General features: G+C 40.1%; 1 protein-coding gene across 1 annotated transcript in view; it reads left to right on the forward strand.

Moving 5' to 3' along the window:
• ITGA9 (integrin subunit alpha 9) overlaps window positions 1-14778 on the forward strand; it is a 216746-nt gene that overhangs the window by 113547 nt on the left and 88421 nt on the right. Inside the window, 1 exon segment of the mRNA XM_040547302.1 lies at window positions 8373-8449. Within this exon segment, the coding sequence (XP_040403236.1) occupies window positions 8373-8449 (77 nt within the window).

Raw genomic sequence — 14778 nt, forward strand, 5'->3', positions numbered from 1 at the left:
CTGTTATGTGGATGGAGACACCATTTTGTTATAGGAAAATATTCTCAGTAGATTTAATTGTGTCAGCGTCTTCAGGATTTTGGGAATGGTCTGTCATAAAACTGCTTATAAGTTATAAGAGACATAAAATGTTTAGGACGTTCTGTTCCCAGCTATGTCAGACTTCCAGTGAGAGTCTGGGTACAGTGCTGCATCTCTGGGTGTCTGAGGCTGCACGTCTCTGGGACAGGCTTCACGTTTTTAAATCAAAGCACTATTTTTGGAAATGCGTGTTTGAAAAGTATTTGGACATAAATTAGCTTACTCGACAGGTATGAGAAAGCATAGGAGTATTTTTTATGAAGCTGAATTATGAACACCTGTAGTAATTTTGGCTTGCTGCATTAATAATGGCACTCTGTTTTTTAAAACATCCCCCCAATCAATATCTCATACTGAGCACAAGGCAGTGACAGATCTACACAGGCTGAAATGTAGTGTTCATCCACACAGCGTGATCCAGGTTTGCCAGTGGCACCTTCTTCAAAGCAGAGATGCCAACATGCCTGCTTGAGTCAGGTGAGGTCTCCACCAGCAAACTGAACTGTGCCTGGTGCATTTCTAGGTGTTGGAGTGACATCTCTATCCTGATAGGCTGCTGGAGTGGCTCTTGCCATCGTTTCAACCTGTGCCAGCTACTGCAAACCATTCCCAGGCATGGGTCAGCTGCTAGGATGCTCCAAGGGTCTTTCCCTGTCCTGGAGGCCAGGGCAGTTTAAGTTACTGGTACAGCTGAAGCCTCAGAAGCTTCATGTACTTGTCTGGAGCTGGATCTGTGGGAAGGGTGGCAATCAAATATTTTATACCCAGGCATATAGGAGATTTCTGGGAGACTGCAGGAGTCAGCCAAATTGCTGACTGTGTTCCAGGTGAAACTTCTTGCCACTAAGCTCCCTTTCCTCCCTGGGCAGGGCAAGCTCCCACATTCCCTTCTGCCTTTATTCTTGCAGAGATCTGCCATGTGCCACCCTTCCTACTTTATCGCTGTTCTTTCTCCATCAGGCAGGGTGGGATTGCTGAAAATTATGCTTTCCACTCCTCCCTCTGCCATCCTTTTGGTAGTGTCAGTCTTTTGCTCTAGACAAGTTTGGTCAGAGTCAGTCCTGAACTGGCAGGGACCGGGTGCTGTTCATGCCAGGAAATCTGGAAAGGACCCACCCTGAGCATACACTGGATTAGGCTGAGTATTGCATTTGTCTGCTTTTTTTTCTTTTTTTTTTTTTGTTGAATGGCAATAATGAGGAAGGATTTACAAGTCTGGAAGAGATTCAGCGCTGAGTGAGAACAGCAGGTGTCCAGATGTATTGTACCTCTGAAATGTTTGTAATTAGCAAACTTGCTGAACTAAGAATTAGTGGAAATCAGGGCCTCTGGTATGCATATTTCTATATGCTTGTTCTTAAGCAATGAAAGGCTTGGCCAGTAATTGTCCAACTTGTTTATATTCCTGCTTAGAGGCAGAGGCAAAACATCAGAGCTGGGAATGCATGAGACATGGTTTAGATCTCGTGGGCTTCCTGAAGAACAACAGCCAATATGACATGCACGTGTGTGTGTACAGATATGTGCACCTGCATGTGTACGCTGTGTATGTGTGCCAGGGAGAGTCAGACTGCAAGGTGATCTTGTCTGAGGTGGTAGGACATGAGTTATCCAATTTAGTTTATATGTTCTTCAAATAAATAGGTAGGAAAGTGAGAGATGATCACATGAACATTTGCAAGCTGAACCCTAACTTGAATTCCTGTTGGGTAATTTCTGCAGTTCCATGTAACAGCATGAACTTCATTTCCAAGCTACTCTGTGGATGGAGAATTGTAAGTGTAAGAGGGGACAGTTTCTACTTACGTGTTGAGCTGTTAAAGAAAATCCTAATATATTTTAAAAGCCACACAGACAGATGACAGGCTTCATTAGCTCTCTTGATATTGTTTCAGCAGTTACATGAAGGGTCAGTAGAATTTAATTGGAATACCTAACATCTGGAGAGCAGATAATACGATAGTATTAGCTTGTTCAGTTCAGAGTACCTCAGTGCCACAAAATCCTTGTCAGTTCAGTGTAGCAGTCATAAAAACAAAACCACTGAAGTGCAGGTGAATTTTTAGGAGAGGACTTTCACACATCCTTGTGGGTCTAAAGGAGCTACAGGTAGACATAAATTGCTTATCTGATTATTCTTAAGCTTTGTGTTTCTAGCCGTCAAAACAGTTGCCACATATAAATATATTTATTTATCATTGTTATTATGCTCTTATATTTCAAATCACACTATTGTATGATGAGCAGCAATGGTTTTGACTCCTATGTTAAAATGTTTAAGTATGGAAGCATCCTAGGTGAAAAATTCATCTTACACAGTTTCAGTTTGGATGGTAGAAATAAAGATGTTTAGGGTAGAAAATGTTCTCAAATATCATTAAAAACGCTCCTGAGATGAAATAATTGAATTATTCTGTAGTCATCCAAAATAAATGGAAGACCATTTAAGACGAGACAGGAAAATATATTGAGAAATGTGCTACAGAAATCCATCCTATAATGGTATTGGGAGATGGAACAATTAACCCGGTATGTCTTTCTCATCTTTGTTCTATGGATTTATAAGGTCTGAAATCTTGTATAATGAGAACACTTCTTGGATGATTAAACTGTTAATGATTTCAAAAAGAAAAAAAAAATGCCTCAGCCTGAAAAATGAGTGAGTCAGACTAGAAATCTAATAAAGCTCTGAAAGGCTTTGGGGGGTGTATTTCTATTGCCACCAATTGTAATTCTTCACCCCAGGAGAATACGAGGCCAAACGATTGCATTGTTAAATCCACTTACTGCTGTGAGGAATAACTAATACATATGCTTATTAATTTATGTTTGCATTCAATTGCTAACAGGTTTCATGCCTGATCTTTTCTAAATGGCTGATTTCATTTGGGAGTTCCTGTTCCTCTCGAAAAACACTTGAGTGTTTTCTCCCCTTTTTATCTTGGTGCTCCAGCCCAATTTTCAACACATTCTGAAAAGTATAAATAGCAGGATAGAGCTGAAATAGGGGAGAAATTAATGCATTTGGCCTTAGATGGCTTGACAAGTGTCAATGCAGTAGTCATGAGCCTTAGGCCCAGCGTCTTCCGCTCTTCAGAGTGGATGAATTTCCTTGTAGCCTTCCCCAGCTGGAGAAGTTCCATGTGTCGTGAACCCTTATTAGTGTAATAAAATAATTACTACCATTCAGTTCCTGTTTTCTTATACTAATGCACTGTGAGTACCTGTTTTTTGAGTGGGAAAGCATGCTCTGATGAAGTCTACGTGGAGCTGAGGGAGCTTTCTGGCTAACCTGAGTCCCCTGTACCATGTGGTACCAAGGTGGCTGCTCTTTGGTTTCATGGTTCAGATTTTGGCTCAGATTCTTCTCAACTCTTACAGCTCAGCTCCCCTGGTATTCCTGCCTTTGTCCTGTGTTTGCTCTGCCAGTTGTTGGAGGTGTTGTGGAAATCATATGTTCTTAGTTTAGTCAGCACATCTGATGAAATCCTGGAGAGCTTTTCAGAGTATTAATTGCATTTCTAGCAGGAATGTGACTCTGCTTTTTTGCACTTGGCTTAGCAGGATATTTGAATGGATCGCTTCCATGAGTAGTATAGTGAAGTATTGGATGTCTGGGGGGAGCCAGTAACTGTTTATCTGTGGTCAATAGATCTGCAGGTAATAGCTTTATTTTTCAGGCAGCTGGAAAACTTAAAGACAAAATGTAGGTCTAAAACCAGGCTCCTATATCTGGTTAAGCTTATTAATATACATGTGACTAATTTGTAAAGCTATAAAATAGGAAATAGTTCCTGGATAAGGCAGTGAGATTTGCTTACTGCTCAGTACTTTTGAAAATCAGATCACATATCTGGGTCCTTAAATATAGAGCTAGGAACTGAACTTCACCATGTAACATGCTAATAGGCATAGCATCAGGATCTGAAAAGTTTTTTTTAAAAAAAAAAAAAAAAAAGCAAAAAGCAGACTGGCAAGCCCTCTTATTCTTAGCAGTGCTTTTGTGTTACTACCGTGATGTAGTTTCTAAGGAATCCCTGCACATACTATAGGGTATGGTGACAATTTACAGGAAATCAGTGTAGATACTGGAATGCTGTATTCTTAATCCAGATTACCGTGCATAATCTGTGTTCTGTTGAAGTATGTGGCACAGTTTGTGAATTTAAATGGATGGATCCTCGAGTTTCCGAAGGCCAGTTCTGCCAGTTTGTAAGAGAGACAGTTTGAACTTTTTGTGGACTGATGTATGAAGAAGTAGTTAAAGACCTGATCTAGAGTGAAATCTCTTATCCAAACCATAAAGCAATGTGTTTTCAGTGTTCTTTTGAAAATCCCAGTTCTCCCCCTTCTCTTCAAGTGCTGACCTTCAGCTGTCGCTTTCCTTTATCTCAGAGAAGATGGGCACAACTCTTACAGAACACAATATTGGCAACCTCTCAAAGTCTTGATTGCACATTTTGGCTAAGACCTGAAATTTCTACTGTTTCTCTGAATTCTGGGGGGTTGAATGTCTTGAAATACTTTTTTCTTTGTTTATTGGATGATTTCCAGTACTTTCTGTGGGCAGGAGTGCCATAAACACAGGTTTTTTCACTTTTCTCTGTTTCCTGTTCTCTTCCCTACTCACAGAAACATAGATGTTTAATTTTAGATAGCCATTTAAAGAAACTGAAGCAATTTAGCGAATCAGGTTTGAAACCCTGGATTGCCTTCCTCTGAGCAGAAAGCACTGGCCATTAGGCTCAAGTCAGGCTCCTTCTTGCTTGGTTTCCTCTTGGTATCGTTTCTTGGCAGTCCAAGATCAGCAACAAGAAAAATGGGTATACCTTTAACCACACTAACCAGCAGTTTTGTGCTTAAGGATGCTTTAGGTTGCAGGACTATGGATTTATCCTATTACTTCATAAGGCAAAGGATCGTATATTTATGTAAAATGTGGAATTTAATCCTTTACCTCTATTCAAGAGGTAAGCTGGACAGAAAGGTACTTGCTACAAAGCCCTGAGGGCCTGTGTAGACACATCTTCCCTGTCAGCTGGCTCTAGGTCTCTTCTCACAGTACACTTATCAGATACAGATGTCTTTATTTGCTGTATAACAAGTATGTCTTAACGTAAGCTTTTTGGCTTACTTTCTGGAGGACTTGGGCAACATCCGCCTCTGCTAATCTTTCAGGATGTATCTGCCACATTCCTTGACCTCCCAAGAAGCATCTTTTTTTCTACCCAAAAAAGTTGCCAGGCAGAATATCAGAAAACCACGTTTGTCCTGCATATTTGGTGACCTGGTGGGAACCGCTATGGAGCAGTTTTGTGTAGCTGCTGGGTCCCGCGCAGCAGGGGGGAACACAGGGAGGAATCGTGGACCCTGAAATCACTGGATTTGTACTCTGATGTGCTGTAGATCTGGGGATTGCAGGAAGGCTAGCAGACTCACTGTGCACACACACACAGCATTAGCTCTGTGCTTTACAGTGAAGATGTGTCCTAGAAACATTGACGTTATTCAGTCTGTGCTGCTGAGCACACAAATACCTTTTTCGCTCTTGGCAATGCCAGACAGAAGTGTGGTGACCTTAAGAGATGCAGCTGTGTTTCTCATTCAGGACAATTTTTGTTCACCCCTTCCCACAAGCTTAAAAATTCTCTTGAATGTATTTCTTATGTAAAGAAGCTTCCTGACCGTCTCTGATGAACATGTTCAAAACTGTGAGGTAGTTGGTACAATTGAAGTGGAATCCAGTAAGAATCCAGTAAGAATTTGAACTTCTGTAAAACCACTGTTCAGAATTTCTTCTCACCTTGAGCAGCAGCAACTGCAAAAATTGTGAAGTGTTTCCTATGCACAAGAAATTTATTTCCTCCTACTTCCCTCTTTCCCATCCTGAATATTATGTACAGCCTAACGGTGTGAAGGTTGGTTACCTTGTTCAACACTTTCAATATATAAATAACTCTGTAAATCCCAAAAACTGTTATTTTAAAGGCAAAGCCACTTTAAAGATTGCTTAGAACTAAAATTACTGATTATATTCTGGTAGTGCTTATGCATATCCCAACAATAGATGCTTGCTCGAACAACATGAAGTGCTGAATTAGGTACGGTTTCTGGCCTGAAGAAATCACAGTCCAAGTAAACCAATTAAGGGCACAGTAACAGAATGTATAAGTAGTGCTCACAAATGTTATGATGACTTACAGTGTGTTTACCACTTTTAATTCTTTAGGAGGGATTTGAAAAGGCAGGAATTAGTCAACTGGAAAGGCAGAAGATGCAACAGGCTGGGCAAGGGAAGGCACAAGACAGCAGAGAAGAAAGTGGAGGAAGCAGAAGTGAGAAGTTACTGGATTGAGGCTGTAGCAGGCACACAAAAACAGGAGGTAGAATAGAAGCATGGCAAAATCTATTCAAACAAGGGAAATACTGGAGAACAGCAAAATAATCCAGAGATATCTTTAGCCTACAACAGATTGAACCAGTAGTGGCTGCCTGGATGGGTCCTAGCAGCTGTCTGGACTGGAAATCTTCTCCCTGCCCCCTCAAACCTGAGTGGGTTCAAAATTAGCCACAAAAGTAAGGAGTTTGCTCCTACACATTTACAGATCTGGGGACTCATCATCCTTATTTATTTCTCCTGTGGTAGTGCTATGTAGGAACTTGAGTTTTATCACATAAAATATTCCTGATCTTTTTAAGAGTAGCTTGCTGTCCACTGCATGGTGTGTTGGAAGAGATACGTGCTTAGTAGTTTTAGAAAATGAGGTATTTCTTCATTCCTTGTGAAGAACCACATCTATGGATTTAGTAACAAAATTCCAAGATTGTTAGGTAGTTACTTAAATGTATTTACAGTACTTGATTCTTTTAAAAGTGCAGGTCATATCTTTGGTCACTCTGTTCACTTTGCCAAGATTTCTGTAATGCAAATAGGGAAACTGTCAGGCAAGACTGTTTTTGCAGTTTATTTTTCTTTCTCCTCTGAAGGTCAAACAGTCTTTCCTATATATAGGTACTATGCTGGTTGAGGATTAGTGCTGAGAACTTTTGAAACTGTACCTCTGAAAAGTACCATGTTTTGAGAGGGATTCCTTGTGCCAGTTCCTGTCCAAGAGCTATCATGATTCTTGTCCTTTGGTGTGGGAGCCTTTATTAAGGAGGAAAAGTAGTCTCAGACCTTGTGTTTAAACACTCACCTATTTCTACATCTGTGATCATGAAAAAGCAAAAGGTAGGATAGTAAAATGAAAGCACAAAGTAAATCACCCCAAATGTACTTGCCGCCTCCCATTTTTCTTTTTCCTATTTGCAACTTCGCTATCAAACTATGCTGTAGGTTGTACTGCTATTCCAACACTAATTGATATCATAAAGGTGCACTCCTCTTTGGAGAGCTCTAAAAACACAGACAAAGGGCAGGAAAAGGTCTGCTCAACTGTTCAGAAAGGTATTAGTTTCTGTTCTTAACAGCAGGGGAAAATAACCATGATCCCGACAGCTTCTGAGTTTCTTGGACACCAGGAATGTGTTCCTATCCTTTCCTTTTGCTCTCTGTTGGCTGCCTCATTTAACTACGACAAATTGCCACAGAGATTCACGTAGGCTAATGGAGACTTTGTACGTATTCCCTGTCTGTCAACATGCCATTCTTTTTGCTGCTTAGTGTGCTAATGCCTGGTGTTCTTTCACAATTCCTGTTTTTATCAATCTGTTAAAGATCATAAATGATAGTCTTTATCACAAGACTGACAGTGGTTCTGTTATCCTAGGATATCACTGGGTAGATAAGAGTCTGTAATTTTCTGTTGCTCGCAAGATAGCAGAGAAGTTTGCCACTGTTCACAAAGTTTTTTTTTTTTAAAAAATCCTTATCTTTAATGTAGACCACTGAATGTTTGCATGATTTCCTTTCTTCCAATTTTCAGGGCTGAAAATAGTTTCATTGATAGTTTATGTTTTCTGTTTCATTTTCTTGTACATGTGTTGGAAAGAGGTGCCAGAAATATTGTGTGAGAGAAGTAATTCTTGTAAGATGAGAAGTGGGAATGGATTGAGGAAAATCTCTGAGAGTCTGTTTTTGTTGAACCTTCTTGTTCAGTTAGAAGAGAATAAAGACTTTTTTGATAAAGATGAGATTTGGCTTCCCTTGAGTTTCCTTAGCATTCACACTACATATTGTGTATCACAAATTTTGGTGATTTTTTTATTTCATCCAAACATGTTGCCTCTTTGGGGGAGCTTTAATCTTATACGTTTTATGCTATAACAGTTCTTTTCTTTGCTTTTCACAGACTGTTTTTGAGAGGAACTGTCAGTCTGATGACTGTGCTGCTGATTTGAAACTTCAGGGTAAATTACTGCTATCTAGGTGAGTAGTTGAAGTTTTTTCTTTTTTCATTCTTATATGCTAGTACACCATTCATTTTATGTAAGATGTATTCAAAAATCAAAATGCAAATAGTCATCTTATATCCAGACTAGGACATTGATAATGATGACGTGTCTAGTGCGGTAAGGTCTCAAGATGTACACAGAGGTGTAGGTGTAAACTGCACACAGAAAAGCATTTTTGTTCCAAAAAAATGTCATACAAGGTTTTAGAAAAATGTGTCTTCTATGGTTGTGATCCTACCCCACCCCAGCCTTTAATTTCTGAAATTGTATACTTTGCTAACTCTTGAAATGCTGCACTCCTTTGTCTTTTTGTTAGTAACTCGGGGTGTCTGATTTCACTTTCTTCTGGGGTAATAAACCTTGTCAAATAGGCCAGAGGTGAAGTTCAGGTTCTGTCCTTTGAGACTGGTGATCCTAGGAAAGCACCTATTGTTTTGTCAGGATGCAGTTATTCAATTTCTGGATAAATCAGGCTAAAGGTGAACTTCATGCATCACTTCTGTTTCCTTTTTTTCAGCATTTTAGCACATTTTTAGAAATGGAAGTGCTGATGTGAGTTATTTAATTGTGTGCCAGAGATTTTGCTGTTTGCAGATGCTCTCTGTGAAATGCTTTGCTTTCAGGTCAGGAAAGAGGGGAAGAGAATTTGCTGCTTTTGAAAATTGAAAAAAAAAAAAAAAGAAAAATGAATAGGAGATATACACACATTTTATGTAAGTCTACAGCATGCTGTAGCCATAGTTGGAGACAAAACTGAACAAGAGTCAAATCTGAGTAGTTACGGACTGGACTTCTCCAGACACGACTGAAGTCCACAGGAATGTTTTGGGGGATTGGCTGGGAGCAGAGTTAGGTCTCAGGTTGCAGAGTCCACACTTTGACTGTGATTAGTCTGGATTTTTGACCTTTCACTAGATTTTAGTGGTGAGAAGAACATACTGAGAGTAGAGCTGGAGACTTGTCTGTGTGGACTGGGGAAGCAAGTAAGGGGGTTTATCGTGCACTTGGGGAATAATCAATAAAAAAGCAGCTTCTAAAAACTTGTCAGTGTGTGGTAATCATAGCAGTAAGAGCTGTATTTGTGATTACAGTATTAAACTGTTTACTTTTATGACTGTTATTTATGCTATCATGACAATTTAAAAACCACACCTGTCAAAAAAGCTGAGGATATTCAAATAGAGTTTCCACAGTCATGTAACAAAATGTTGAACAAGTACTCTCAAGTCTTTTTTGTTCAGTGACATTCTGAAGTCCTGTTTGAAATAAACAGGATGTCATCAAATCTGTCAAGTCCACACAGAACAGGTTTTCTTTAGGTAAAGGGTATTGTAGACTTCAGCTAGTAAGAATCGTAACACAGCAAACATCTCTGAAGAAAACACTTCTTGGTCTGTAAAAATACAAAAGCATGCTATGGATTCTGATTATAGAAAAATGCCCACCTTGAAGAACATGCTCGTATTTCCAGCCCCATATATCTCATGCTAAAGAACCCTGTGAGCCTGTTTTCACATACTGTCTGCTTATGATAATTCTGTGTAAAAAGCATTTGCTTTGTAGGAAGAGCATAGAATGTAAATCTTTTATTACTATATGCACCTAGGAACTAAATGGGTGACCTCATTGTTAGGAAGATTATGGCAATGTCTTTGTCTAAATAATCGCATCTTACTAAAATTGGTGGACTTATTAATAGAAGCAATGCACTTAAGAAACACAGACACAATAGATTGAAATAAACAGGGTGTTTATGGGAAGGCAGCAGTAAATACAGTGTCTCAGATACGCAGCAGCTCTTTGAAGGTGTTGCTGGACATATGGGTAGGGTGATCTGGTTGAGGTCATCTACCTGGGCTTTCAAAGCTTTTATTAGAATTTCTCACTAAAAGTTCACGAAGAAAGTAAGTTGTCCGGACCTAAGAGGAATGGTGCCTGAGCATTACTACCTAATTAAAAAGTAGTCAACAAAAGCAGTAACTAGTCTGTTTTTCTGGTGTGCATGTGCTGGGGCCAGTGGTACTCATCATACTCATAAACAATCAGGGAAATCTGCTAAAAATAAACAGCAAGGTGATAAAGTTTGCTAATCATACTAAGCTATTCAGAGTAATGAAAAGAAATGAGGAGGTATATTTTCAAGCAGCATATGGTTAATCAGTGGAGTTTACTGCTGGGGATGATGTAAACGCTGAGAACTGAAATAGCAGAGATGCCAAATTTGAACGCTGGAAACTGCAGAAATCTATCAGAAAAATAACACTACATGCTTGCCTTGTTCTTCCATAGGCCTCTGCTTTAGACATAGTTAGAGGTAGGGCTCTCTGCTGGATGGACTGATTTATTCTGGCTGTTCTTACACATTTTTTCATTAATTTGTAGCATGTTAGAGCCAAAGTCTATGCAGAAAGTGATATATTGTGAGGTATAGTATTGTCCATCACTATAAAAGGCTTTCACATGTGTGCTGGTCAGAGCACTTGTGTGTGTAGGAAGTTAGCTCAGATTACATTATCATCATGAGAATTGCTTGCTGAGGTCACGCTCACGAGTTCAGGAACCACACAAGCTACTCTGATATAGAGTTCACCTGAGATGCATTTGAATCACTAGACTTACCCAGTTAGTTGAGATCACACCTGCATTTGAATATGCCAAACCAGTGTACCAAATGACTGACAGGAAAATGATCCTGCTCTAATTTGGCATTTCTTGGGATCCTCCTTCTCTCCCCAAAACTTACTAGTACCTCCACAAATGGGGGCCACTGCACTTTGATACATAACAAATAGACAAACCAGCACATCCACATAACAATCTAATATACGGCCACTTATCCAAAGTGCTCAAACCAAGCAAATCTGTGTTTGTAAATTGAAAACTGCCATTCTGACCAGATAAAGTTATGTTTGCCTTGTTATTTCCTGTTGGTGCTGCTGCAAGTGGAAACTGTGCTGCTGGGCGAGCTGAAGTCCTTCACTGTGATGTTGGTAGTGGGGAGGAGAAGGGGTAAGGCCTTGGAAGTGGATAATGATAAAAACCTCAAAGATTTCTAACCCTATCAGAAAGCTTTAGTGAAGATTTCAGAGGGTGAGAATGGGATGTGGTAGTGATTCCCATGCTCTTTTTTTTTTTTTCTTTCAAACACTTTTGTTATAGTGAAAGGTGTCCTTGGAGACATGGGCTAAAGACCAGGGTAACATGTTGTACTGGAATAAAGACAAGCTAGAATGCATTTATTCTGAATAGAAAAATACACATTCTCAGTTAACAGAGGTATTTCTTTAAGGCTTGATTTCAGTTAAGAGATGGCCCTCTTTAAGGCTTGTCTACTTTCATGAGCATGTGTTTGCATGTAAGCCCACCCCAACTTGTTGTAAGGATTGTGAGATGATGGAGCCAAACTCTTCCTGCTTGTGGCAGATGGCACGAGGGACAACAGTCACAGACTGTGTCTCGGCAGCTTCAGGCTGGAGACCAGGAAAAACTGTCTTGTGTGGGCAGTTTGTGCTGCACTGGAAGGAGGGCAGAGATCATGGGCTCTGCTGTTCTGGGTTTCAGGACTCAGCAGGATGAGGTTCGAGGTCCCAGCTGACTGTGGTTGGCAATTGTTCTGTGTTGAGGAGGAGGATGGATGCTATGGTCTCTAGAGATAACTTCCAACCAAGTTTGCTGCAGTTCTCTGATTCATGTCAAGGTAAAATCCTCTCTGCAACTTGAGCAATGCTGCGTCAACAAAGAGCATCCCTTCACAAAGGTGGAAACAGCTGCCTAAGACAGTTGTCTTCCAGTGTCATGGCTGAAACCTGCCTGTGGGTCTCCTTGCCTCTCACTGATGCTGCCTCTGCCAGCAAGAACATGCAACATCACAAGAGGGGATGGTGATATCAAATGCTGGACCTGACAAAAACTGCAGGGATTAAACTTTCTAGTGCAGATATAATGAGGTAGCATGTGAAACAGCCACAGTGGTGCATGCTAGTGTTACCACAAATGGTCTTTTTAGTGCTGGGCCTGCATTTATTCTCAGGACTGTGAGTGTTGTTTGCCTAAAACTACAGATGCAACTTAAGGGTAGGGAAAAAAGAGCCATGGGATGTGCTGGGGATTTGGTGAAGGCAGTATTGGGAGAAACTGAAGGATCAGAAGAAAAGTGTTTTGTCTTTCCAGTCGTAACTTTTCAAATCCATTCTTCTTGAAGAATAAACATGAGGTTTCAGCACCACAGAGTAGAGAGACCACCTCGTCACCTCCCCATCAACGAAACTCCAGTGTTAAATCTTGCAGCTGTAATAGCAGATACCAAAATCTGGCCCTGTCCATGCAGTGCTGCCCCATCTTAGTGCGGAGGATGAGGGGTGGAGGGGATTTAAAAAGGAAGGGATTTAAAAGTATTTTAGTGTAAAGAAAATATAGCATTTATGTATTGCATGTAGGTAAATCTATCAAGACAATCTGAAACCTTAAGAGAAATAGGAATAGGATATTTTGCAATAAGTTATATTTTTATGGTAACAGCCTTTTGGGACAGCAGTAGAAAACCGATTTTCCTTGCCAGTAATCCATTACTGAAAAGCAAAATGCAATTAAAGAGTGCTCTGTTAGCTATTATTTTCAAATATATTGTTTGATATTACAAATGCATTTATAACGTATCATGCTTGACTTGAATGCCCCACTTCGTATTCTCAGCTGAGCAAATGTCTTTTTCATTAGGTTTCTGTAGCAAATACCACATTTTTATTGAGCCTCTCCTTAGCTACTTGTTTAGAGGCTGAACTGCATCTGTTTCCTCAAGATGTGCGGGGGGAAACTGAAGCATGTATTTTGTGGAAGATTAGCAGATTTTCAAGGCTAGAGAAGCCTAATCTGTTCCTATGGTACTCTATATGGGCGGAAAGCACTCTGGTCTTTTAGGAAAGAACCTAAATGTGCTGAGAGAACAGCGTTCACAGGAACACAAATCTGGTCCTGGTCCAATGCCTGAGACTGGTGTTCAGGTAACTGTCTACAAAGGCAACAGCAGTGACCAAAATCTGATTAGGCTTCAAGGGGAGCCAAGTGAAAACCACAGAAAATACATCTGAGTGACGGTAAGGGTGTTTGAAAAAACAGGCTTTCTTTCAGCTATAATAAACAAACCAGCTAAAAGACCAGAGCAGAATGGGTGGTGGCTTCCCTGTGAGATGCAGCTAGGAAGGAAATCCTGTATGACTGTGTAAATACACTGACAGCCTGTGTGCCGCAATGAGTGGTGCAGTTGTACTGAAAACAAACAGCAGTAGAAGAAAGATGATGTTGCGGCATGTCAGGTAGCTGCAATGTTCCAGCGTGAGCTGTGCACATGTTATGTAAATCAAGTTGTAAGGATAAGGGCTGTGAGCTCCCTTGGGTAGAATATGCTGTAATAAATATTGCTATTCCTGAGAAGGTTCCAGGAGGAAGTCTGTCTTCCATATATTTATGTGACATGAGGTTATCCTTCATCTGTCATTCGAAACCGCATTACTCACTCGTTGGAATGCTTTTGCTCATGTGTTTGCGTGGTTGTAATATGCAGCTTTCTTTTATGTATAGGTTTTAGAGCACCCTTAGGTGTCCTAGATTGCTTATTAGATTCAAATTTACCTTCTTTCCCTAGAGACTGGTTGGGGTTCCTGTCTGTACTGCTGCAAATTGTTTTGGAGAAGTCAAATTGGACGCAAAAGTTGTTGAAAGCCAAAGGGGCAACAGGTGCATTTGCAGAGATTTGCAAGGTTTTACGAACTTTTCATGTTTTGCATTGGAGTCAAAGCTTTCATAAGTTTTCTTGTGCAATGGAATTGTTGAGAAACGTCCTTTTCCAGTTGAAAGGTCATGCTTGTGACTTGGGCCATCTTCTGCCAGTCCTTCTGGAATTAGCAAGAAGATGGACAAAAAAGCAATCTGTCAAACTTCATCAGGTTTGAAATGTTTCCATTTTAATAAAATGATTTATGAAAAAAAGTATTTTCCAGTTATCTTCTGGTCAGCTCTACAGAAGCATTTTTTTTCCCTTCAAGTAAATTCTTTCTGTGACTTGCTAAAATATTAACGTATTTTCTGACAGTACTTTTGTTTCTATGATCTGTTTTGTCCTATGCATGTATCTACTTGATAGGCAGGTTAACAATTCAATGTGATCTTTTGGCATGTAACCTCAAAGTACCTAGCCCACACTTCACTGAAAACACCTGCATCACCACCCCATGGTCCTGCACCCTCTGAGCTTGCTGGACTTTGGAACAACTTCTAAGTTTATAAGCATATGATTATTAGTGAATA

Source organism: Cygnus olor, chromosome 2, assembly GCF_009769625.2.
Source record: "Cygnus olor isolate bCygOlo1 chromosome 2, bCygOlo1.pri.v2, whole genome shotgun sequence".
NCBI lineage: Eukaryota > Metazoa > Chordata > Aves > Anseriformes > Anatidae > Cygnus > Cygnus olor.